This window comes from Hyperolius riggenbachi, chromosome 10 (genome assembly GCF_040937935.1).
Source record: "Hyperolius riggenbachi isolate aHypRig1 chromosome 10, aHypRig1.pri, whole genome shotgun sequence".
NCBI classification, from domain to species: Eukaryota; Metazoa; Chordata; class Amphibia; order Anura; family Hyperoliidae; genus Hyperolius; species Hyperolius riggenbachi.
The window spans coordinates 6528567-6555342 of NC_090655.1; the positions used below are offsets into that span (position 1 = coordinate 6528567).

The 26776-nt window shown below is 47.2% G+C and overlaps 1 protein-coding gene across 5 annotated transcripts in view; it reads left to right on the forward strand.

Moving 5' to 3' along the window:
- GOLGA7B (golgin A7 family member B) overlaps window positions 1–26776 on the forward strand; it is a 388598-nt gene that overhangs the window by 335882 nt on the left and 25940 nt on the right. For all 5 annotated transcript variants that reach the window (XR_011024503.1, XM_068258001.1, XM_068258002.1 and 2 more), the window contains 2 exons: window positions 125–250; window positions 16555–16707. Coding sequence is in view for 4 of the 5 variants with exons in the window: in XM_068258001.1 (XP_068114102.1) it covers window positions 125–250; window positions 16555–16707 (279 nt within the window). In the remaining variant the exon portion in view is untranslated. The remainder of the gene's footprint in view (window positions 1–124; window positions 251–16554; window positions 16708–26776) is intronic.

The following is a 26776-nucleotide window of genomic DNA, read 5'->3' on the forward strand; positions in this document are numbered from 1 at the left end:
GCTGTTATGTTCTGACTGTTATTATGTTCTGCCGGTTATTATGTTCTGACTGTTATTATGTTCTGCCGGTTATTATGTTCTGACTGTTATGTTCTGACGGTGATCTCTTCTCTGTGTTTTCCAGATGCACAACCTGCAGGAGATGAGGAGGAGTGCCTCCCTGGCCACCAAAGTCTTCATACAGCGAGATTACAGCGAGGGAACCATGTGCCAGTTCCAGACGAAATTCCCTCCGGAGCTGGACAGCCGGGTAAGGCTGCTATCTCATTAATTCACGGCGTACTGCGAGCGGCACAGCTGGCGGGGATGTGCGGCGGCGGTAAAGGGCCCCAGGAAATAAACAAAAATGAAAGCAGTATCTGCTGTAATGGTGTCCTATTCACTGGGGAACAAACCAACAAGATTCTGTGTATTGGGCCATCAGAACTTAAAGGACAACTGTAACGAGAGGGATATGGAGGCTGCCATATTGAAATCTTTTTAAAGAGAAACCGTAACCATTGAACTTCATCCCAATCAGTAGCAGATACCCCCCCCTTTCCATGAGAAATCTATTCCTTTTCACAAACAGACCATCAGGGGGCGCTGTATGGCTGATATTGTGGTGAAACCCCTCCCACAGTGTGATGTCAGGGCCATGGTCCTGATGTAACACTATCGGAGCCTTGTTGCATTGTGGGAAATAACAGCTGTTTCCAACTGCCCCCCCCCCCAAAAAAGCAAGCAGCATCTCCTTCCAGTGACATCACCTGCCAGCAGTAAAAATGTCACCATGTGGTAAATGTCAGAATGTAAATCAGGGAGAGGAAAGATTTTACAATGAGCAAACACTGCCTAATGCTGGGAATACACGGTTCGTTTTTTAGGTGATTAGATGGTTCGATAGATTATTTCCGACGTGGCCGATCTCCCTTTCGATTCTGTCGCCGCTCGATTTCTGATAGAAGTGGATAGGAAAACATAAGAAAAACTAGCGGAAGATAAGTGAATCGACTGCAGAATCGAGCGGCAAAAACGAAGCATTAATCATTTATACATAATTATTGTAAAAATTAAGCACTTTTTATTACATTATTTTCACTGGAATTCCTCTTTAAGCAATACTAGTTGCCTGGCTATCTTGCTGATCCTCTGCCTCTAATACTTTTAGCCATAGTCCCTGAAGACCCTGCCAGAAACATATGATCTTCTGCATACTTGTGCAGCAGGCCAGGTGTTTCTGACAATATTGTCACAAATGACAAGATTAGCTGCATGCTTGCTTCCGGCGTGATTCAGACACTACTGCAGCCAAATAGACCAGCAGGACTGCCAGGCAACTGGTTTTGCTTAACCCCTCTGACGGTCTATTAAAGACCGCCAGGGGGCAGCGCAGCCGTTGATTTTTTTTTTTTTTTTTTTAAATCATGTAGCGAGCCTAGGGCTCGCGACATGATAGCCGCTGTGCTGCGGCATCCCCCTACCCTCTTCGATCACCTCCAGCGATCGGCAATCAGGAAATCCCGTTCAAAGAACGGGATTTCCTGGAGGGCTTCCCCCGTCGCCATGTCGACGGGGCTGGATGACGTCACCGACGTCGTGACGTCTAAGGGAGTCCCGATCCACCCCTCAGCGCTGCCTGGCGCTGATAGGCCAGGCAGCGCAGGGGTCGGGGGGGAGGGCTCTGCAGCGACGCGGATAACGGCGAATCGGCGTGGGGCGGCGGCGATCGGTGTGCTCACGCAGCTAGCAAAGTGCAGCGAAAATTTTTTTTACGCAAATCGGCCCAGCAGTGCCTGAGAAAACCTCCTGCGCGGCTGTACCGCCAGGAAGGTTAAGAGGAAATAAATATGGCAGCCTCCATATTCTTCTCACTGCATATTTCCTTTAAAGAGGAACTTTGACCAAGGATTGAACTTAATCCCAGTCAGTAGCTGATTCTTAAATAGATCAGCGGAGGGTCTGTGTGGCTGATATTGTGAGGAAACCCCTCCCACAGTGTGATGTCATGACCATGGTCCTGACAGTTTCCTGTCTGTGAGCCTCGTTGCGTTGTGGGAAATAACAGCTTTTTCCAACTGCCAAGCAAGCAGAATCTCCCTCTGTGTATAGAACTCTCAGCAATGAACATTCCGTACAGATCACCTGGCAGAACTAAAGATGTCACCACCACCTGTGTGATACATTTCAGAATGTAAATCAGGGAGATGAAAGATTTTGTAATGGGCAAACACCAACTAAATAAACCTATAAAGAAATACTGTAAAAAAAAATGTTTTTCCAATGCCACTTTATACATTTTTTAGTCAGTGTTTGCCCATTGCAAAATCTTTCTTTCCACTTCCTGATTTACTTTCTGAAATGTATAACAGACGGCAACATCTTTAGTCCTGGCAAATGCATCTGTGCAGAATATTCATTTACAGGTGGTTCTAAAGCCAGTAGAAAAAATATCAGGTCTCCCAGAATGCTCTGGGAGTGAAAATTCCATTTTAATAAACCGCAAACTTCAGGTTTGCTTTAACTGTAGTTGCTTAGGTCACCTGCGAGAATAATGCGCTAACATGCAATGAGGCCGGCATCTTTGCATAGATCCTTTCCAGGGAGTGTGTTTGTTTAGAATAAAGATAATGCTGCTGCCTGGAGCAATGCATGCAGCAGTGCAACGCCAGAGTACAGTCCTGCGCACCGCATGATTGGAGACATCTATGCACTCTTTGATGTCCTTGCAGATTGTGCTGTGCGCTGGATCAGCAAAACATACGTGTAGATGGGCCTTAATTTTATGGAGGGTGGGAATGCTGGCTAATTTTGTGGAGGAAACGCTAGCTAATTTTGTGGGGACATGCCGGATAATTTTGTGGGGGGAAACGTTGGATAATTTTGTAGGGGAAACGCTTAATAATTTTGTGGGGGAAACGCTTAATAATTTTGTGGGGGAAACGCTTAATAATTTTGTGGGGGAAACGCTTAATAGTTTTGTGGGGGAAACGCTTAATAGTTTTGTGGGGGAAACGCTGGATATTTTTGTGGAGGAACGCTGGATATTTTTGTGGAGGAACGCGGGATAATTTTGTAGGGGAAACGCTGGATAATTTTGTAGGGGAAACGCTGGATAATTTTGTAGGGGAAACGCTGGATAATTTTGTAGGGGAAACGCTGGATAATTTTGTAGGGGAAACGCTGGAAACCATGGATCATTTTATGGGGGAAGCATTGGATATTTTTGTGGGGGAAACACTGTATATTTTTGTGGGGAAACGCTGGATAATTTTGTAGGGGAAACTCTGGATAATTTTGTAGGGGAAACTCTGGATAATTTTCTAGGGGAAACGCTGGATAATTTTGTAGGGGAAACGCTGGAAACCATGGATCATTTTATGGGGGAAACATTGGATATTTTTGTGGGGGAAACACTGTATATTTTTGTGGGGAAACGCTGGATAATTTTGTAGGGGGAAACGCTAGCTAGTTTTGGGGGTGGAAAAACTGGATCATTTTGTGGGGAAAACACTGGCCAATTTTGTACGGCAACGCTGGCTAATTTTGTGGGTGGAAACGCTGGCTAATATTGTGGGGGGGACGCTGCCTAATTTTGCTGGAAAAAAACGCTGGCTAATGTTGTGGAGGGGGGGGGGGGGGGGTGCTGGCTAATTTTGCTGGAAAAAAACGCTGGCAAATTTTGTGGTGGAACGCTAGCTAATGTTGTGGGGGAATGCTGTCTAATTTTTTTGGGGGAAACGCTGTCTAATTTTGGGGGGGGGGGCCTTTGCCCAGTATGAGCCCAGAAATGTCTGATGGCAGCCCTGGACATGGTGGGTAATATCAGCTCTGATAAGTATTTATCTCCATAGATTAGTGAGATCAATATGTGCGGTAATAACGTTCTATGCCAACATTTGCCATATGGGATCTTTCTCTTTAGCAGCAATCATCATACACACTACATATGTTCCGGGCGCTGCCACGAGTCCCTCGCATGCGGGACAAATGTGGATGTACGTTGTCACACTTGTGCCTGCTGGTAATTTACATATCCTATTTTCAGAAGCTGGCGGCGGGGGGATTGTGTTCCTCTCGTTAGCGCTGGCAGATTGTCTGGGGTCCTTTAACTGCTTGTCAGATAGGAGATGAGACATTAATCAATCGAGGAGACGTCTCTTCGGGGGAATCCATCTTCGCGGGGGGAGGCAGAAAAGACAGCTAGATATGCCATCTTTGCTCTAATTACTGCAATACAGTCAGATGTACAGCAGGCAGCAACAGTTCTAGGGGAGAACTTTGTACACGATTAAAAGGACAACTGTAATGAGAGGGCTATGGAGGCTGCCATATTTATTTCATTTTAAACAATACCAGTTGCCTGGCTGCCCTGCTTATCCTCTGCCTCTAATACTTTTAGCCATAGCCCCTGAACAAGCATGCAGCAGATCAGGTGTTTCTGACATCAATGTCAGATCTGACAAGATTAGCTGCATGCTTGTTTCTGGTGTGATTCAGACACTACTGCAGCCAAATGGACCAGCAGGGCTGCCAGGCAACTGGTATTGTTTAAAAGGAAATAAATATGGCAGCCTCCATAGTCTCACTTCAGTTGTCCTTTAAGAATTCTTCAGCTTTACAAAGGAGTACAATGTGAACCGAAGAAAAAATCGAAGAAGTGAATTAACAATATTCTTGGAAGAATCACTGTGTATTCTTTACCGATAATTTACTATGACCTGACCTAACTTTACTTTTATACAAGCCCCTTCCTCTTGATGTATACATGTCATTAAGTTGGCGGGAAATTTGTGCGCAGGGTAAAGCCGAATAATGCTCACCGCCTCACCCCGCTCCTGTAAAGGTCCGGCGGCGATAATTACTATTCCCCCTACAGGCTGCCATGGATAGTGGGGGAAAGATGCAATTATGCTGGCAGCTATTGCTGGTGGCCGTATTACGCTGTTTTTATTGTAAATTGGGCTCCGTCTTTTGATGGTGCTCAAATTACTGTCTGAGCACACATTACAGCCTATGGTGGCAAAATTTCCTGTGCCGTTTTTGCCTCTCTCTCCTCTCAATCCCTAACCGACTCTTCCAACCCTAACCAAACCCCCCACCAATCCCTAACCCCTAGCCAACTCCATGGCCAATGCCGAACCCTAACCAATACCTAACCGACTCCACTGCCAATGCCTAACCCTAACCAACCCCCCACCAATCCCTAACTTCTAACCGACTCCACTGCCAATGCCAACCCTAACCAAACCCCTCACCAAACCCCTCGCCAATCCCTAACCGACTCCACGGCCAAAGCCAACCCTAACCAAACCCCCCAGCAATCCCTAACCCCTAGCCGACTCCACGGCCAATGCCTAACCCTAACCAATCCCTAACCGACTCCACCGCCAATGCCTAAACCTAACCAAACCCCCCACCAATCCCTAACCCCTATCCAACTCCACTGCCAACCCTAACTAAACCCCCCCATCAATCCCTAACCCCTAACCGATTTCACGGCCAATTCCAACCCTAACCAACCCCCCACCAATCCCTAACCGGCTTCACCGCCAGTGCCTAACCCTAACCAACCCCCCACTAATCCCTAACCAACCCTCCTCTTGATGCCTAACTCTAACCACTCCCTACCACGCCACAATATCCACCAAAACCCACTGATGCTAACACTAACCGACTACCCCCACTGCAGTCCGGTCTGATACAACCGCCGCCTTTGCCACTGAATACTCCCTCGCTTTATGATATTTAATGGTTGCCGGCAACCTAATCCTGGTATTTTTCGGGCGTCCTGGCGGCCAAATTCCCTTCTGGGTGCCGAGATAGTCGTAATTAATATTGCAATCTATGCGGCACCCATTTTAGCATAGCCAGCCCCGTCTGTGCCTAAATGAACTGCTTTGCCCCTGTGTGTCTTCTTTCCTGCGTGCAAAGCACAGTCCATGAACTCACGCATGCGCAATAGAAATGCTCTTGTATAGCAAGCCTTGCAAGTTTCTGCCCATTTACCAACCTGGAAGCTGTTTTGAAGTGAGCACTATTTTAAAGGATACCCGAAGTGACATGTGACATGATGAGATAAACATGTGTATGTACAGTCCCTAGCACACAAATTACTAGGCTGTGTTCCTTTTTTTCTTTCTCTGCCTGAAAGAGTTAAATACTCAGTCCCGACAGGAAGTGACTACAGTGTGACCCTCACTGATGAGAAATTCCCCTGTTTTTACCTCTTTCTTGCTCTCAGAAGCCATTTTCTGCTAGGAAAGTGTTTTATAGTTGCAATTTCGAGGGCCACACTGTAGTCACTTCCTGTCTGAGTCAGGACTGAGTCAGCCACTTACATACCTGATATGTAACTCTTTCAGGCAGAGAAAGAAAAAAAGGAACACAGCATAGCTATTTGTGTGCTAGGCACTGTACATACCCATGTCTATCTCATCATGTCACATGTTACTTCAGGTATCCTTTAAAGAGGAACTTAAAGGGCCACTGTCGCGAAAATTGTAACATTTAAATTACATGTAAACATATACAAGTAAGAGGTATGTTTCTTCCAGAGTAAAATGAGCCATACATTACTTTTCTCCTATGTTGCTGTCACTTACAGTAGGTAGTAGAAATCTGACAGAACCGACAGGTTTTGGACTAGCCCTTCTCCTCATGGGGGGATTCTCAGGAAAAGTTTCAAAAGCACTTAGTGAATGGCAGTTGCTCTGTCCAACTGCCAAAAAAAGTGTGCAGCAAGCAGGGAGGCTGGCCAGCATCATTGTATGAATCATTTTCAGGGAATGTCTTTATAAAGAATATAAGCCTTATTGAGAATCCAACTGGAAAAACAATGGTCCACCAGCCTCAGAATTTGGGGTGCGAATTCTTCGGGGAGTCCTATTAGGATGAGGGGTCCATCACACCTCTCACTATATACAGTCTCAGGAGCACAACGCATTCCATACAGGACTCAACCCTCCAAGGATGTAATATCCAATCTTATGTTTTATTCCATGATTGTGGACATAAAAGGTATACAATGATAGCACGACGTTTTGGGTGGTGGCCCTTTCTCAAGTGCTTAAACTTCTGACATAAACATACAACATATATAGACATAGACAACACACCACGCCCAAAGCATTGGGGGACGGGCACCATACTTGAAAGATATTTAACCCTTTCCAGTGCTATCATTGTATACTTTTTATGTCCGCAATCATGGAATAAAACATAAGATTGGATATTACATCCTTGGAGAGTTGAGTCCTGTATGGAATGCGTTGTGCTCCTGAGACCTTATTGAGAATCCCCCATAAAGAGATGGACAAGTTCTGTCAGATTTATACTACTTACTGTAAGTGACAGCAACATAGGAGAAAGGTCATTTGTGGCTCATTTTACTCTGGAAGAAACATCCCTAGTGACCAGGCTATTTTTTACAATTATGGCCACTGCAGCTTTAAGGCTTCGCTGCAGGGCCGCTCAGCTCTGCCCCTTGCCCCCCCCACCCCACCCCCCTTGTTGTCCACCAAAAGAGCTTTTTGTTGGTAGGCTCTGATCCCTGCTGCCTATTTGTTTATTTATGTATTTGGGTTTTTTTTTACTAATAAATGTGACTTTTTTATTTTTATTTCTTTTTTTCAAATTTTTTTTTTATATATAATTTTCTACCCAGCACGCCCCAACCCCCCCCCCCCCCCATCACCACGATCGCTGCTAAACCTCCCAGGGGGACAGCGCTGCCGTAGATTGCAGCGCCGTACAGTGTAAATAGTCTCAAGCAGCGGAGATGTGTGCGCATCAGTGTGCGATCTCCTGCAAAAACCCACCCCAGGATTTCACGCCAATTGGCATTAAGTGGTCCTGGGGCTGTCGCCGCGTTCTGGACGGCAGACAGTTAAGCGAGAAGGGGAAAAAAATAATTGAATACATTGCAAAGTGAGAAGTTACAAAATAGAAGAGAGATCAAGAAATGATTGATATTCGCCAGGTAATTTGTTCAATACACAATCAGCCTGCAGGACATCATCTTTACTGCTGGCAGACATGAAAAAAACTGTTTTTATAGGCATACCTATGCACAGAGGGAGATACTGGTTGCTTGGCTGTTGTAAAAATCCATAATTTCTCACAATGCAACAAGACTCCCACAGTGTGATTTCCCAGGTCCTGACGATAGGCTAAAAGGTTGTTTTTTTACAGATATAAATATGCACAGAGGGAGATACTGGTTGCTTGGCAGTTGGAAAAAGTCGTTATTTCCCACAATGCAACGAGGCTCACAGAGAGGAAACTGTCAGGACCATGGTCATGACATCACTGTGTGTGTGTGTGTGTAAGTGTCAGGGGTTCACCACAATATCAGCCATACTGACCCCCCTGGATGATCTATTAGAGAAAAGGTGAAGATTTCTTATTGGAAAGGGGGTATCAGGTACTGATTGGGATGAAGTTCAGTCCTTGGTTACAGTTCCTCTTTAAAGGTGACCTGTTGAATTGCTGCGGGCAGAATAAAGCTCAAGCGGAATGACGGAGTTCAGGCTCTGGTCAGTTCAGGCCAATTTTGTTGAATCGCTTTGTAGATCTGTGATCACTGTTCTGCTCTTTCCTGGGGTCTCACGATTGCTCTGATCTCTGTTCTGCTCTTTCCTGGGGACTCACGATTGCCCTGATCGCTGTTCTGCTCTTTCCTGGGGACTCACGATTGCTCTGATCGCTGTTCTGCTCTTTCCTGGGGTCTCACGATTACCCTGATCGCTGTTCTGCTCTTTCCTGGGGACTCACGATTGCCCTGATCGCAGTTCTGCTCTTTCCTGGGGTCTCACGATTGCTCTTATCTCTGTTCTGCTCTTTCCTGGGGACTCACGATTGCCCTGATCGCTGTTCTGCTCTTTCCTGGGGACTCACGATTGCCCTGATCGCTGTTCTGCTCTTTCCTGGGGACTCACGGTTGCCCTGATCATTGTTCTGCTTTTTCCTGGGGTCTCACGATTGCCCTGATCGCTGTTCTGCCCTTTCCTGGGGATTCACGATTGCCCTGATCGCTGTTCTGCTCTTTCCTGGGGTCTCACGATTGCTCTGATCGCAGTTCTGCTCTTTCCTGGGGTCTCACGATTGCCCTGATCGCTGTTCTGCTCTTTCCTGGGGTCTCACGATTGCCCTGATCGCTGTTCTGCTCTTTCCTGGGGACTCACGATTGCCCTGATCGCTGTTCTGCTCTTTCCTGGGGTCTCACGATTGCCCTGATCGCTGTTCTGCTCTTTCCTGGGGTCTCACAATTACCCTGATCGCTGTTCTGCTCTTTCTTGGGGACTCACGATTGCCCTGATCACTGTTCTGCTCTTTCCTGGGGTCTCACGATTACCCTGATCGCTGTTCTGCTCTTTCCTGGGGTCTCACGATTGCTCTGATCGCTGTTCTGCTCTTTCCTGGAGTCTCACGATTGCTCTGATCGCTGTTCTGCTCTTTCCTGGGGTCTCACGATTGCCCTGATCGCTGTTCTGCTCTTTCCTGGGGTCTCACGATTGCCCTGATCGCTGTTCTGCTCTTTCCTGGGGACTCACGATTGCCCTGATCGCTGTTCTGCTCTTTCCTGGGGACTCACGATTGCCCTGATCGCTGTTCTGCTCTTTACTGGGGTCTCACGATTGCCCTGATCGCTGTTCTGCTCTTTCCTGGGGACTCTCAATTGCCCTGATCGCTGTTCTGCTCTTTCCTGGGGACTCACGATTTGCTCTGATCGCTGTTCTGCTCTTTCCTGGGGACTCACGATTGCCCTGATCGCTGTTCTGCTCTTTCCTGGGGACTCACGATTGCCCTGATCACTGTTCTGCTCTTTCCTGGGGACTCACGATTGCCCTGATCGCTGTTCTGCTCTTTCCTGGGGACTCACGATTGCCCTGATCGCTGTTCTGCTCTTTCCTGGGGTCTCACGATTGCCCTGATCGTTGTTCTGCTCTTTCCTGGGGTCTCACGATTGCCCTGATCGCTGTTCTGCTCTTTCCTGGGGACTCACGATTGCCCTGATCGCTGTTCTGCTCTTTCATGGGGTCTCACGATTGCTCTGATCGCTGTTCTGCTCTTTCCTGGGGTCTCACGATTGCTCTGATCGCTGTTCTGCTCTTTTCTGGGGACTCACGATTTGCTCTGATCGCTGTTCTGCTCTTTCCTGGGGACTCACGATTGCCCTGATCGCTGTTCTGCTCTTTACTGGGGTCTCACGATTGCCCTGATCGCTGTTCTGCTCTTTCCTGGGGACTCTCGATTGCCCTGATCGCTGTTCTGCTCTTTTCTGGGGACTCACGATTTGCTCTGATCGCTGTTCTGCTCTTTCCTGGGGACTCACGATTGCCCTGATCGCTGTTCTGCTCTTTACTGGGGTCTCACGATTGCCCTGATCGCTGTTCTGCTCTTTCCTGGGGACTCTCAATTGCCCTGATCGCTGTTCTGCTCTTTCCTGGGGACTCTCAATTGCCCTGATCGCTGTTCTGCTCTTTCCTGGGGACTCACGATTTGCTCTGATCGCTGTTCTGCTCTTTCCTGGGGACTCACGATTGCCCTGATCGCTGTTCTGCTCTTTCCTGGGGACTCACGATTGCCCTGATCACTGTTCTGCTCTTTCCTGGGGACTCACGATTGCCCTGATCACTGTTCTGCTCTTTCCTGGGGTCTCACGATTGCCCTGATCGCTGTTCTGCTCTTTCCTGGGGACTCACGATTGCCCTGATCGCTGTTCTGCTCTTTCCTGGGGTCTCACGATTGCCCTGATCGTTGTTCTGCTCTTTCCTGGGGTCTCACGATTGCCCTGATCGCTGTTCTGCTCTTTCCTGGGGACTCACGATTGCCCTGATCGCTGTTCTGCTCTTTCATGGGGTCTCACGATTGCTCTGATCGCTGTTCTGCTCTTTCCTGGGGTCTCACGATTGCTCTGATCGCTGTTCTGCTCTTTCCTGGGGTCTCACGATTGCCCTGATCGCTGTTCTGCTCTTTCCTGGGGTCTCACGATTGCCCTGATCGCTGTTCTGCTCTTTCCTGGGGACTCACGATTGCCCTGATCGCTGTTCTGCTCTTTACTGGGGTCTCACGATTGCCCTGATCGCTGTTCTGCTCTTTCCTGGGGTCTCACGATTGCCCTGATCGCTGTTCTGCTCTTTCCTGGGGACTCACGATTGCTCTGATCAGTGTTCTGCTCTTTCCTGGGGTCTCACGATTGCTCTGATCGCTGTTCTGCTCTTTCCTGGGGTCTCACGATTGCTCTGATCGCTGTTCTGCTCTTTCCTGGGGTCTCATGATTGCCCTGATCGCTGTTCTGCTCTTTCCTGGGGACTCTCGATTGCCCTGATCGCTGTTCTGCTCTTTCCTGGGGACTCACGATTGCCCTGATCGCTGTTCTGCTCTTTCCTGGAGTCTCACGAATGCCCTGATCGCTGTTTTGCTCTTTCCTGGAGTCTCACGATTGCTCTGATCGCTGTTCTGCTCTTTCCTGGAGTCTCACGATTGCTCTGATCGCTGTTCTGCTCTTTCCTGGGGTCTCACGATTGCTCTGATCGCTGTTCTGCTCTTTCCTGGGGTCTCATGATTGCCCTGATCGCTGTTCTGCTCTTTCCTGGGGACTCTCGATTGCCCTGATCGCTGTTCTGCTCTTTTCTGGGGACTCACGATTTGCTCTGATCGCTGTTCTGCTCTTTCCTGGGGTCTCACGATTGCTCTGATCACAGTTCTGCTCTTTCCTGGGGACTAACGATTGCTCTGATCGCTGTTCTGCTCTTTCCTGGAGTCTCACGATTGCTCTGATCACAGTTCTGCTCTTTCCTGGGGACTCACGATTGCCCTGATCGCTGTTCTGCTCTTTCCTGGAGTCTCACGAATGCCCTGATCGCTGTTTTGCTCTTTCCTGGGGACTCACGATTGCCCTGATCACTGTTCTGCTCTTCCCTGGGGACTCACGATTGCCCTGATCGCTGTTCTGCTCTTTCCTGGGGACTAACGATTGCTCTGATCGCTGTTCTGCTCTTTCCTGGGGACTCACGATTTCCCTGATCGCTGTTCTGCTCTTTCCTGGGGACTCACGATTGCCCTGATCGCTGTTCTGCTCTTTCCTGGGGACTCACGATTGCTGGGATCGCTGTTCTGCTCTTTCCTGGGGACTCACGATTGCCCTGATCGCTGTTCTGCTCTTTCCTGGGACTCACGATTGCCCTGATCGCTGTTCTGCTCTTCCCTGGGGACTCACGATTGCCCTGATCGCTGTTCTGCTCTTTCCTGGGGACTCACGATTGCCCTGATCGCTGTTCTGCTCTTTCCTGGGGACTCACGATTGCCCTGATCGCTGTTCTGCTCTTTCCTGGGGTCTCACGATTGCCCTGATCGCTGTTTTGCTCTTTCCTGGGGACTCACGATTGCCCTGATTGCTTTTTTGCTCTTTGCTGTGGTCTCACGATTGCCCTGATCGCTGTTCTGCTCTTTCCTGGGGACTCACGATTGCCCTGATCGCTGTTCTGCTCTTTCCTGGGGACTCACGATTGCCCTGATCGCTGTTCTGCTCTTTCCTGGAGTCTCACGATTGCCCTGATCGCTGTTCTGCTCTTTCCTGGAGTCTCACGATTGCCCTGATCGCTGTTCTGCTCTTTCCTGGAGTCTCACGATTGCCCTGATCGCTGTTCTGCTCTTTCCTGGAGTCTCACGAATGCCCTGATCGCTGTTCTGCTCTTTCCTGGGGACTCACGATTGCCCTGATCGCTGTTCTGCTCTTTCCTGGGGACTCACGATTTGCTCTGATCGCTGTTCTGCTCTTTCCTGGGGACTCACGATTGCCCAGATCGCTGTTCTGCTCTTTCCTGGGGACTCACGATTGCTCTGATCAGTGTTCTGCTCTTTCCTGGGGTCTCACGATTGCTCTGATCACAGTTCTGCTCTTTCCTGGGGACTCACGATTGCCCTGATCACTGTTCTGCTCTTTCCTGGGGTCTCACGATTGCCCTGATCGCTGTTCTGCTCTTTCCTGGGAACTCACGATTGCCCTGATCGCTGTTCTGCTCTTTCCTGGGGTCTCACGATTGCTCTGATCGCTGTTCTGCTCTTTCCTGGGGTCTCACGATTGCTCTGATCGCTGTTCTGCTCTTTCCTGGGGTCTCATGATTGCCCTGATCGCTGTTCTGCTCTTTCCTGGGGACTCTCGATTGCCCTGATCGCTGTTCTGCTCTTTCCTGGAGTCTCACGATTGCTCTGATCGCTGTTCTGCTCTTTCCTGGGGACTCTCGATTGCCCTGATCGCTGTTCTGCTCTTTCCTGGAGTCTCACGATTGCTCTGATCGCTGTTCTGCTCTTTCCTGGGGTCTCATGATTGCCCTGATCGCTGTTCTGCTCTTTCCTGGGGACTCTCGATTGCCCTGATCGCTGTTCTGCTCTTTTCTGGGGACTCACGATTTGCTCTGATCGCTGTTCTGCTCTTTCCTGGGGACTCACGATTGCCCTGATCGCTGTTCTGCTCTTTCCTGGGGACTCACAATTGCTCTGATCAGTGTTCTGCTCTTTCCTGGGGTCTCACGATTGCTCTGATCACAGTTCTGCTCTTTCCTGGGGACTAACGATTGCTCTGATCGCTGTTCTGCTCTTTCCTGGAGTCTCACGATTGCTCTGATCACAGTTCTGCTCTTTCCTGGGGACTCACGATTGCCCTGATCGCTGTTCTGCTCTTTCCTGGAGTCTCACGAATGCCCTGATCGCTGTTTTGCTCTTTCCTGGGGACTCACGATTGCCCTGATCGCTGTTCTGCTCTTCCCTGGGGACTCACGATTGCCCTGATCGCTGTTCTGCTCTTTCCTGGGGACTAACGATTGCTCTGATCGCTGTTCTGCTCTTTCCTGGGGACTCACGATTTCCCTGATCGCTGTTCTGCTCTTTCCTGGGGACTCACGATTGCCCTGATCGCTGTTCTGCTCTTTCCTGGGGACTCACGATTGCTGGGATCGCTGTTCTGCTCTTTCCTGGGGACTCACGATTGCCCTGATCGCTGTTCTGCTCTTTCCTGGGACTCACGATTGCCCTGATCGCTGTTCTGCTCTTTCCTGGGGTCTCACGATTGCTCTGATCGCTGTTCTGCTCTTTCCTGGGGTCTCACGATTGCTCTGATCGCTGTTCTGCTCTTTCCTGGGGTCTCATGATTGCCCTGATCGCTGTTCTGCTCTTTCCTGGGGACTCTCGATTGCCCTGATCGCTGTTCTGCTCTTTCCTGGAGTCTCACGATTGCTCTGATCGCTGTTCTGCTCTTTCCTGGGGACTCTCGATTGCCCTGATCGCTGTTCTGCTCTTTCCTGGAGTCTCACGATTGCTCTGATCGCTGTTCTGCTCTTTCCTGGGGTCTCACGATTGCTCTGATCGCTGTTCTGCTCTTTCCTGGGGTCTCATGATTGCCCTGATCGCTGTTCTGCTCTTTCCTGGGGACTCTCGATTGTCCTGATCGCTGTTCTGCTCTTTTCTGGGGACTCACGATTTGCTCTGATCGCTGTTCTGCTCTTTCCTGGGGACTCACGATTGCCCTGATCGCTGTTCTGCTCTTTCCTGGGGACTCACAATTGCTCTGATCAGTGTTCTGCTCTTTCCTGGGGTCTCACGATTGCTCTGATCACAGTTCTGCTCTTTCCTGGGGACTAACGATTGCTCTGATCGCTGTTCTGCTCTTTCCTGGAGTCTCACGATTGCTCTGATCACAGTTCTGCTCTTTCCTGGGGACTCACGATTGCCCTGATCGCTGTTCTGCTCTTTCCTGGAGTCTCACGAATGCCCTGATCGCTGTTTTGCTCTTTCCTGGGGACTCGCGATTGCCCTGATCGCTGTTCTGCTCTTCCCTGGGGACTCACGATTGCCCTGATCGCTGTTCTGCTCTTTCCTGGGGACTAATGATTGCTCTGATCGCTGTTCTGCTCTTTCCTGGGGACTCACGATTTCCCTGATCGCTGTTCTGCTCTTTCCTGGGGACTCACGATTGCCCTGATCGCTGTTCTGCTCTTTCCTGGGGACTCACGATTGCTGGGATCGCTGTTCTGCTCTTTCCTGGGGACTCACGATTGCCCTGATCGCTGTTCTGCTCTTTCCTGGGACTCACGATTGCCCTGATCGCTGTTCTGCTCTTCCCTGGGGACTCACGATTGCCCTGATCGCTGTTCTGCTCTTTCCTGGGGACTCACGATTGCCCTGATCGCTGTTCTGCTCTTTCCTGGGGACTCACGATTGCCCTGATCGCTGTTCTGCTCTTTCCTGGGGACTCACGATTTCCCTGATCGCTGTTCTGCTCTTTCCTGGGGACTCACGATTGCCCTGATCGCTGTTCTGCTCTTTCCTGGGGTCTCACGATTGCCCTGATCGCTGTTTTGCTCTTTCCTGGGGACTCACGATTGCCCTGATTGCTTTTTTGCTCTTTGCTGTGGTCTCACGATTGCCCTGATCGCTGTTCTGCTCTTTCCTGGGGACTCACGATTGCCCTGATCGCTGTTCTGCTCTTTCCTGGGGACTCACGATTGCCCTGATCGCTGTTCTGCTCTTTCCTGGAGTCTCACGATTGCCCTGATCGCTGTTCTGCTCTTTCCTGGAGTCTCACGATTGCCCTGATCGCTGTTCTGCTCTTTCCTGGAGTCTCACGATTGCCCTGATCGCTGTTCTGCTCTTTCCTGGAGTCTCACGATTGCCCTGATCGCTGTTCTGCTCTTTCCTGGAGTCTCACGAATGCCCTGATCGCTGTTCTGCTCTTTCCTGGGGACTCACGATTGCCCTGATCGCTGTTCTGCTCTTTCCTGGGGACTCACGATTGCCCTGATCGCTGTTCTGCTCTTTCCTGGAGTCTCACGATTGCCCTGATCGCTGTTCTGCTCTTTCCTGGAATCTCACGAATGGCCTGATCGCTGTTCTGCTCTTTTCTGGGGACTCACGATTGCCCTGATCGCTGTTCTGCTCTTTCCTGGGGACTCACGATTGCCCTGATCGCTGTTCTGCTCTTTCCTGGAGTCTCACGATTGCCCTGATCGCTGTTCTGCTCTTTCCTGGAGTCTCACGAATGCCCTGATCGCTGTTCTGCTCTTTTCTGGGGACTCACGATTGCCCTGATCGCTGTTCTGCTCTTCCCTGGGGACTCACGATTGCCCTGATCGCTGTTCTGCTCTTTCCTGGGGACTCATGATTGCCCTGATCGCTGTTTTGCTCTTTCCTGGGGACTCACGATTTCCCTGATCGCTGTTCTGCTCTTTCCTGGGGACTCACGATTGCTGCATCGTTAGAATAAAACCCGTCAGTTCTGTTTTGCATCCCCGCTTTGCGTGCCAGTAAGCGTTCGCTGGTCAGCCTCTGATCGTAGCATATGAGAATAATCGTTTTGGACTCAGTCACCTCTAATTTGTGAGCACCGCTCGGAGCGGATCTGAAGGGAAGGTCGGAGGACGGAGCTTCCCCGAGCGGCATGGTAAATAAATCATCGGGATTGAGTCATCGCGGCTCGCAGACTGACCTCCCCTGTGAACCCGATGGGTGGTTATTTCGTTTAATGTCCTCCGTCTCTCTCGTTCCTTGTTTATTTTGTCCTTTTGTCCTCCTCAGATTGAGAAGCAGCTTTTCGAAGAGACAGTGAAGACCCTCAATATGTACTACATAGAGGCGGAGAAGATTGGGGGCAGCTCCTATCTGGAGGGCTGTCTGGCGTGTGCCACGGCCTACTTCATCTTCCTCTGCATGGAGACGCACTATGAGAAGGTACGCTGGGATGTCGCTGAGATTTCTCTACAGCGAGACCATTAATGTATTTATTGTATTTATAAAGCACCAACATATTATGCAGCGCTGTACATTAGTTAAGGTTACAATGCCTTCTTGAAGTGTTGGAGGGGTAAACCCTAATGGGTGGAGGTAGGGAGTTCCATAGTGTTGGAGCAGCTCTTGAGAAGTCCTGGAGGCGTGCATGGTACTGGGTGATGCGGGGGGCGGTTAGGCGAAGTTCATTGGAAGAGCGGAGTGAGCGGCTAGGTGTGTACCTCTGAGTAAGATCAGAAATGTAGGTTGGACAGGTTTTGTGGACTGATTTGTAGGTCAGACACAATATCTTGAATCTGATTCTGGACTGGATAGGAAGCCAGTGGAGGGATTCACAGAGGGGATCCGCCATGGTGGAGCGATGGGAGAAGTGGATAATTCTGGCTGCGGCATTCATGATGGACTGTAGTGGGGCTGTTCGGGTCATAGGGAGACCAGACAGAAGGGCATTGCAGTAGTCAAGGTGGGAAATTATGAAGGCATGGATGAGGAGTTTGGTGGTGGCAGAGGTCAGGAAAGGGCAAATCTTACAGATGTTACGAAGGTGGAAGTTGCAGGACTTTGTGAGGTTTTGGATGTGGGGAGTGAAGGAGAGTGCAGAGTCCAGGGTGACACCCAGACAGCAGGCTTTAGAGGTAGGGCGGATCACCAGGGTTTAGCATTTGGTTCCCGTGCGTGCGAAGCTCTCATTGGACAATCAAGACTGAATGTGTGTGTACCCTTGAGCCTTGTCCACACATTCAATTATGAATTGCCAATCACTGACCAATTTTAACCAGCTCCATGTAGTATGAGAGTCAACCAATGTCGAATACTATGATCAGATTGTGTAGGTAAACCCTTGTACTACATAGAGGTGATAAAATTAGTCGGTGATTGGCCAATCATTATTGAATGTGTGTACCAGGCTTAATAGGTGTCCACGCATCCAATTTTGCTATGCCAATGATTAGCCAATGTTATTACCTCCAGGTAGTGCAAGAGCTTACCTACTCAATCTATTCATTGTGTTCAAAATCTGTTGGCCATCATACTGTATGGATGTTATTAAATTGGCCAATCAAAATTGGATGTGTGTATTCACCCTAAAGGGTGACAAACACGATTCTGACTGGTCTGTGGTGCTTCTGCTGGGGCTCTGGGACCTGTATACCGGTGTTTCTAGTATGCTGGGACTCGATTGGACGGCAGCAGTGGTGGAGGACACAAATGGACAGCAGCAGGTGAGTATTTCGCAAAACGTAAACGATGAACAGCCCAGTCAGAACGGGAGCTGTCCGCTCTCACAGGCTACCATTGATTCCATTGGCCTCTGTCACCATCCTCTTTGTCCGTCCAATCCACAAAAATTGTTCAAGCGCTAAAACGCTTAAAGAGACTCTGAAGCGAGTCAAAATCCATGTTTTTAACTTGTATTAATGTTAAGCACTATAACTAGTGCTAAACCGCCACATTCTCGCGGCAAAACGAGGGGTTTATACCCCCCAAATACCCTTGTCTATTTGCAGGGAGCGCTTCCTGCTTGAGGCAGAGCTTTGGGCTGTAGCTCCGCCTCTTGGCGCGTCAATCCCCACTGATCGCCGCCTCTCCCCGCCCCTCTACCCTCACTGAGAGGGGCGGGGGAGAGGCGGAGATCTGCGGTGGATTGACGCAAATTGAGGCAGAACTGCAGCCCAAAGCTCAGCGTCCATGGGCAGCAAAATCCACCACCAAGATAGTCATGGGTTTTGCCCCAGGGATTTGGGAGTTATAAACCCCTTGTTTTGCCACCGGGATGTGGCGGTTTAGCACTAGCAATAGTGCTTAAAGGGAACCAGAGACGAAGCACCCTTGTGTATTTTACCATATATATCAGTTAGAGAAAACACTTACCATGCTCTCTGTTTCATCCTCAAAGTGTCTGTTATCAGCTGTGATAAGAATCCCGGACTGAGCATTCAATCTGGCTTTGCCGGGAATAATTATAGCTGAGTCATTATAGCAGAGCCAGCAGGGGGCAGGCTTGGGCTTGAAAAGACACCAGAGAAGACAGACTCGGCTATAATCTTTCCCTAGCAAAGCCAGACTGAGTGCTCAGTCGGGGATTCTTATCAGAGGTGATAACAGTCAGATTACACAGAGAACAATGAAACAAAGAGCAGATTAGGTGTTTACTGTCATGTTCCCACTGATTTATAAGGTAAAATACAAGAGGGTGCTTCATCTCTGGTTCTCTTTAACATAAATAAAAGTGGATTTTGACTTTGATTTTCGCTTCAAAGTCTCTTTAACAGAACCTACTGATCTGTACCATATGGACTGATGTTAACATATCGTATTGCGTTGCTTAGGATACATTCAGATACTTTCAGTTCCGATAAACGTAACGTTATTCTGGCAGTGTGAGAGAAGCCTTATGGCTCAAACCCACCAGCAGCCTTTTCTAATCGCCAGTGATTTGAAAAAGCTCTTGCTAATGCAATGCTATGGGGGATTTTTATAAAATCACACTGCACAAGTGGGAGCACACCCATAGCATTACATTAGCAAGAGCTTCTCACCTCACAAGTGCTCAGAAAAGGCTTAGTAAGGTACTGCTAGTGGGCTCCAGGCCTTACATCGTACTGTATGTCGTGCGGTGAAATAATGCCTCCCTTCCATAGAACGTATGTGGCGATTACATTGTGTTGTATATCTCGTGGTGAAAAAAATGCCCTCCTTCCATAGATTGTATATGGCGGTCATTAGCACCATCCGTTCGGCAGATTTGTTAATGACTGCAGATGCATTGTCCTGTATCTCATCGCGGTGAAATAATGCCCCGCCTCCATAGAGCGTATGTTGCGATCATTAGCACCATCTGCTCGGCATTAAATTACTGCAGATACATTGTTACAAGATCAGATATCGTGCTAAGCTGAATCACACCTGACATTTACTCAATAAATATCATTACTAATATCGCAGAGAGCGGCCGTGAGCGCTCATCAATGCCTGGTCAATGCTCGTTTTCATGCTAAGAGGGATTTTTCCAATATCCTTATTGTGCAAGGAAGCCTTTCCCATATATCAGGAAGTCATCATCATGAGCTGTAGATTAACTCTTTGCGACCTCGGCTGTGTCTGATTTATTTGTCAAAGACTAGTAGCTGCTGCGTACCTGCGGATTAGGTATATACTGTATGTACCATAATGATCAGAAACGTATTTGTGATAATTTAACTATAAGTGTCCAACTGTGGTTTCCCATGATGCATCATTCCTGAATATGCAAATCATTATTTTGTGGCCCTAAAAGTAATGATGCATGCAGACATCAGATAAGGACGCCAGGAAAAAAGGGCGCTGGCTATAGGCAAAGTGTTAAGATATTGTCTTTAACAACATTTTGATCATTTCTTCATCTTTATCTGCGATAGAATAATAAATATGTTAAAACAACGGTAATAACATCACAAATTATCGTATAGATTTACAGCGTTCCCCAACCCTGTCCTCCAGGCCAACCAACACTGCATGTTTTGTGGAAATCCACAGAGGTTAGTTTATCAGCTCTGCTGAGACAATAATTACCGATGCCCAACCCTAAGACCCGCCCTGGTGGTGCCTAACCCTAAGACCCGCCCTGGTGGTGCCTAACCCGAAGACCCTCCCTCTGGTGGTGCCTAGTCCTAAGACCCGCCCTGGTGGTGCCTAGTCCTAAGACCCGCCCTGGTGGTGCCTAGTCCTAAGACCCACCCTGGTGGTGCCTAACCCTAAGACCCCCCCTGGTGGTGCCTAATCCTAATGCTGGGGATACATGGTACATTTCTGTACCATGTATCGACCAGCTGATAATATTCAGCTGGCCCGATCAAGCCGCTCGACCCTCGCCCGATCCCTGCTGGCGGACAATGGCAGGGGATCGAGCACTGATAAGGAAGCGCCGACGGGGACGAGCGGTAATTGATCCGCGGGGACGCGGCTGGGGTCGATCCGGCGGCTAATGGAGCCGCCGGTCGACCCGTGTATTCTAGCCATTAGAACCTGCCTGGTGGTGCCTAGCCCTAAAACACCCTTCCGGACACCTGACCCTAAACACCCCACACCCGCCTCCCGTGGTGCCCAACCCTAAGATCCAGTTTTTCCGCTGCAAATACTGTTATTACAAAAAGCAATACATTTCTTAATAACATTTAATGATAATTTACAATATTCTAATTCTCAAAGTTATCAGGCACCCAAATTTCTTGTTTGGCACCCAATAGACCAGGGATGTCAAATTCAGATACAAAGTGGGCCTAAATTGAGCTCTGGGACCAAGTCGCAGGCCGACTTCAATGTCTAGGGGCCACCTTCCTCCCTTATACAATTATCTGGTGTCTAATAGCCCCCTCCATCCCTTATACAGTTCCCTGATGTTTAGCGGTCCTCTCTCCCCCCTATACAGTTCCTGGTGTTTAGCGGTCCTCTCTCTCCCCTATACAGTTCCCTGATGTTTAGCGGTCCTCTCTCTCCCCTATACAGTTTCCTGGTGTTTAGTTGATCCCCCCCCCTCTCCTATACAGTTCCCTGGTGTCTAGTGGCTCCCTTCCCTTTCCTTGGTATCTATGGTAGTGCTGTCCCCCATATGGCTTCCCTGGTGATCTTGGGCTTACCCTCCAATATAGCTTTCCTGGTGGTATATACTGGGCCAAACATAATGCAAAGTGGGGAAACCACCAGCGGGCCAGATTTGGCCCATGGGCCGGAGTTTGACATATATGCAATAGACAATATTTTGCATTAACGCCTATTGGGCACCTAAATAATCCATTCGCCCCAAACGCCCAAATTTCCTGATTCCAGGCTGCACATCCAGAACTGCCTGTAGCTTATACAGGTTACAGTGCCACATCAATCTAACATGCAGATAGCCTGTTTCTGACTTTCTCGTCCTCATCAGTGCATGGCATGGATTGATAGGGCTTGGATCAGCAGTAGGGATGCTCGCTGGATTCCTCAGAATTGTTAATTCCGCGATTCCGGCCGGAATTAGATAAATTCCGATTCCGGCAGTCGGAACGGAATTGCTAAACCTCTGAAACGGAATTCCGCGGAAATCTTATTTCTGCGGAATTTTCCGGAACAACACAAAAAATCTCTCCTTCCTCCTCCCCCCCCCCCCCCCCTTCCATCATCTTGTAGGGAATTGCAGTTTTTCCAAAGCTTACATACCATGGCTGGGAATTGAACCCAGGTCTCAGTGTGCAGTAGGGTATCTGACTTACCCCCTAGACCACCAATCACACTACATGCTAAAGCCAGCCTAGCATGTACCATTATGATCAATCCAATAGAAAAAGTAGCATGCTTAAAGAGAAACTCCGACCAAGAATTGAACTTTATCCCAATCAGTAGCTGATACCCACTTTTACATGAAAAATATAATGATTTTCACAAACAGACCATCAGGGGGCGCTGTATGACTGATTTTGTGCTGAAACCCCTCCCACAAGAGGCTCTGGTACCGTACGGTACTCTGGGCAAACTGCCACAATGTAACAATGACACACACAGGAAATGGCTGTTTATAGCTGTCTGTTAAAGCCAGAACAGCTACATAATCTGCCCACAGTAACAATGTCACCATGTAATACATGTCAGAATGTGAATCTGGGAGAGGAAAGATTTTACAATGAGCAAACTCTGACTAAATCATGTATACATAATTATTGTAAAAATTAAGCACCTTTTTATATTAAATTATTTTCACTGGAGTTCCTCTTTAAGGATTTGTACTTTTTCAAAAGCCAGGTTACATACCTTGGCCAGGTATTGAACCCAGGTCTCAGTGTGTAGTAGGAATCTGACTTACCCCTAGACCACCAACCACACTACATGCTAAAGCCAGCCTAGCATGTACCATTATGATCAATCCAATAGAAAAAGTAGCGTGCTTAAGGATTTGTCCTTTTTTAAAAGCCAGCTAGGCTGGCTTTAGCATGTAGTGTGATTGGTGGTCTAGGGGGTAAGTCAGATACCTACTACACACTGAGACCTGGGTTCAATACCTGGCCAAGGTATGTAAGCTGGCTTTTGAAAAAGTACAAATCCTTAAGCATGCTACTTTTTCTATTGGATTGATCATAATGGTACATGCTAGGCTGGCTTTAGCATGTAGTGTGATTGGTGGTCTAGGGGGTAAGTCTGATACCTACTACACACTGAGACCTGGGTTCAATACCTGGCCAAGGTATGTAAGCTGGCTTTTGAAAAAGTACAAATCCTTAAGCATGCTACTTTTTCTATTGGATTGATCATAATGGTACATGCTAGGCTGGCTTTAGCATGTAGTGTGATTGGTGGTCTAGGGGGTAAGTCAGATACCTACTGCACACTGAGACCTGGGTTCAATTCCCAGCCATGGTATGTAAGCTGGCTTTTGAAAAACTGCAATTCCCTACAAGATGATGAATGATACAAGAGGATGTGTGGATGGATGGGAGGAGGAGGAGGAGAGAGAGATTTTTAAAACATTTGCGATGGAATCCGCAATTCAGTAGAATTTTATTCAAATCCGGCGGAATTTTCATAGCGACGGAATTTAACACTGATGGAATTCGTGAATTCCGGCGGAACGGAATTTGCTGGTTCCGATCATGCCTAATCAGCACTACAGAATACCCAGACAGCTCCTGGTGGCACAGAACCAGTGTAATGCTGCAAATACAACACTGCTGGGAATACACTGCTCGATTTTGAGCCATTAAAATGGCTCTATAGATAATTTCCGACATGTCCCTTTTGCTGCCTGATTTCTCATTGAAGTGAATTGAAAAAAGATAAGAAAAACGATCGGAAGATAAGAGGATCGAGCGGGTAAAACGATCGGGTGCAAAATCGAGCACCAGAATCGAGCTGTGTATTCCCAGCATAAGAGGCTAAAAGAAACTGAAAACCCCTCCTACTAAAGAGCAACAATCACATGAAGAGTCAGGAGATCCGTCTGATCAGGTGACTAATTTGTTTTGATTTCCCAGCATGCTTGACCAATACATTCAACAGATTTTGATTTACAGTAGGCGACTTTTGCAGATTTCAAACTTTAACCACTTAAGTCTATCTGGACAGATATATCCCTCCAGATAGACTGTGCACCTGCCGCTGCCGGAGGCGCACGATGTGAATGGGAATATAATATATATATAATATAATTCCCATTCACCGATCTAAGTCCCCCGCAGAAAAAACTACGCACTCTAATCAGAGACCGCCGTATTTCTGCAAAAAAAAAAGTTTCACAGCCTCCTTGTAGTTCCTGGTAGTGTGATCTTACGCTCCAGGACTTTTTTGACTGTGGCCATCTTGTGGCCAAATAGTAAACTACACCCACATACATTTTTTACATTACATTACATTATTTTACATTTAAAATTATCTGTTTCCCTCCCACACCAAAAATTACCCAAATACATGTTTTAATTAAAAACAAAACAAAAAATTACAGTTAAAAATAAATAAATAAATAAATAGTTACCTAAGGGTCTGACCTTTTTAAATCTACATGTCAAGTGAGTATCTTATTATATTTTTTAACCAGTTCAGCCTTCAGTCGTTTTCACTTTATGCATCCGAGCAATGTTCACCTTCCATTAATTAGCCTATAACTTTATCACTACTTAGCACAATGAACTGATCTATATCTTGTTTTTTTCCTCCACCAATTAGGCTTTCTTTGGGGGGTACATTTTGCTAAGAGCTACCTTACTGTAAATGCATTTTAACAGTAAGAATAAGAAAAAAAAATGAAAAAAATCATTATTTGTCAGTTTTCGGCCATTATAGTTTTAAAATAAAACATGCCTCCATAATTAAAACCCACGTATTGTATTTGCCCATTTGTCACGGTTATTTCACCGTTTAAATTATGTCCCTATCACAATGTATTGCGACAATATTTTATTTGGAAATAAAAGAGCATTTTTTTCCGTTTTGCAGACATCACTATTTACAAGCTTATAAAAAAAAATAGAGAGAAATATTTCATCTTTACATAGATATTTAAAAAGTTTAGACCCATAGGTAAATATTTATGTGGTTTTTTTTTATAGTAATGTTTTTTTTTTGGTTTTTTTTTAATTAAACATTTTATGTGGGCATTTTTGGGAGGGTGGGATATAAATAGTGTTTTATTTAAGGAAATGATTGTGTATTGTAATGTTTTTTTACTTTTACTTGTAGTTTTACTTTTTGGCCACAAGATGGCAATCTTGAGTTTGTTTACATGACGTCACTCTAAGCGTACAATGTACGCTTAGAGGGACATAGCTTCAGAAAAAGCGTAGCTTCCGAGAGAAGCTGTCGCTTTTTCAGCGAGGGAGAGGAATCAGTGATCGGGCACCATAGCCCGATTCACTGATTGCCTGGCTAACGAACCGCGGGCCGGGAGCGCACGTGCAGGTGTGCGATCGGCCGCGGGAGCGCGTGGACGCACGTGGCCTCCTGGACGTAGTTACTACGTCCTGGAGGCATAAATGGTTAAAATTATAAGCTTGTAAATAGTGCTGGACGCAAATTGAAAACAAGCACCTTTATTTCTAAATAAAATATCGGCGCCATAAATTGTGATGGGGACATAATTTAAATGGTGTAATAACCAGGACAAATGGGAAAATAAAATACATGAGTTTTAATTACGGTAGCATGTATTAATTTTAAACTATAATGGCCAAAAACTGAGAAATAATGAATTTTTTCCATTTTATTTCTTAATCTTTCTGTTAAAATGGATTTAGAAAAAAATAATTCTTAGCAAAATGTACTACTCAAAGAAAGCCTAATTAGTGGTGGAAAAAACAAGATATAGATCAATTAATGGTGGTAAGTAGCGATAAGCAAAAACTCGGTATACAGAGGCGCCAGAGTAGAGTAAAACGTTTTAAAAACCGCTTAAAAGGAGAGGGGGATGTTAAGGTGGACTCACCTCCCTCTTACAAAAAAAGAAAACTCACTTGAGTCTCAATAAAATAGAATTGTCAAGTAATTTATTCAACTCCACAAATGCAACGCGTTTCGCGGGCGTGACCCCGCTTCCTCAGGCAAAAATGGGAGCACAACTCAGTGGGTCAAGCAATAAGTTTGAGCTAAGACAGAGGCGCTCAAACTTATTGCTTGACCCACTGAGTTGTGCTCCCATTTTTGCCTGAGGAAGCGGGGTCACGCCCGCGAAACGCGTTGCATTTGTGGAGTTGAATAAATTACTTGACAATTCTATTTTATTGAGACTCAAGTGAGTTTTCTTTTTTTGTAAGAGGGAGGTGAGTCCACCTTAACATCCCCCTCTCCTTTTAAGCGGTTTTTAAAACGTTTTACTCTACTCTGGCGCCTCTGTATACCGAGTTTTTGCTGATCTTCTAGTCCACCCTGGGTGGAGGGGTGCATCCCCATCTACTATCTACAGAGAGCGACTTCTTAACCTGAGTGGGGTCAGGTCCTAATGCTCCCCACCTGCATTTAAAGTGGTTGCCTATTGGTAACCCGTGTTTGTGAGTATATATATACATAAAATTGTATTGAACTCTTCATTTTACCTGACAATACTGCACCATATTGGGCTCTTGATTCTCTTCTTGTTTTTAAGCATAAGTAGCGATAAAGTTATTGACGAATGGGAGGTGAACGTTGTTTGGGTGCATAAGATTTTCGACCCTGTATAATGAAGTCCACCTCATATTCTTAGGTCTTAAAGTTGTGTTGTCTCCTCCTTTCCTTTACGCCGTCGTTGAGTGAAAGCTTTGAATTATTCGCTCGGTTATTTGCCGTAGAAATCTCAGTAATGTCTGAGTCTTGGAATCTCTAGAATTCTTGTCCTTGTGATTAGAATATGGAATTATGTTCTCATGTCTTGTCCTCCTCAGTATCTGGAGATGTAATGCCTCTTAGCCTGGGACGTGACCTTACAATCTGCTGACTGTATTTCAGAGGAAGCGATTTGTGATAAATCTTCTCCTATTTCCACTCGTTACTAAAAGGACAACCGGCTTGTATGAAATAGGGTTTGAATGTTCTGAGA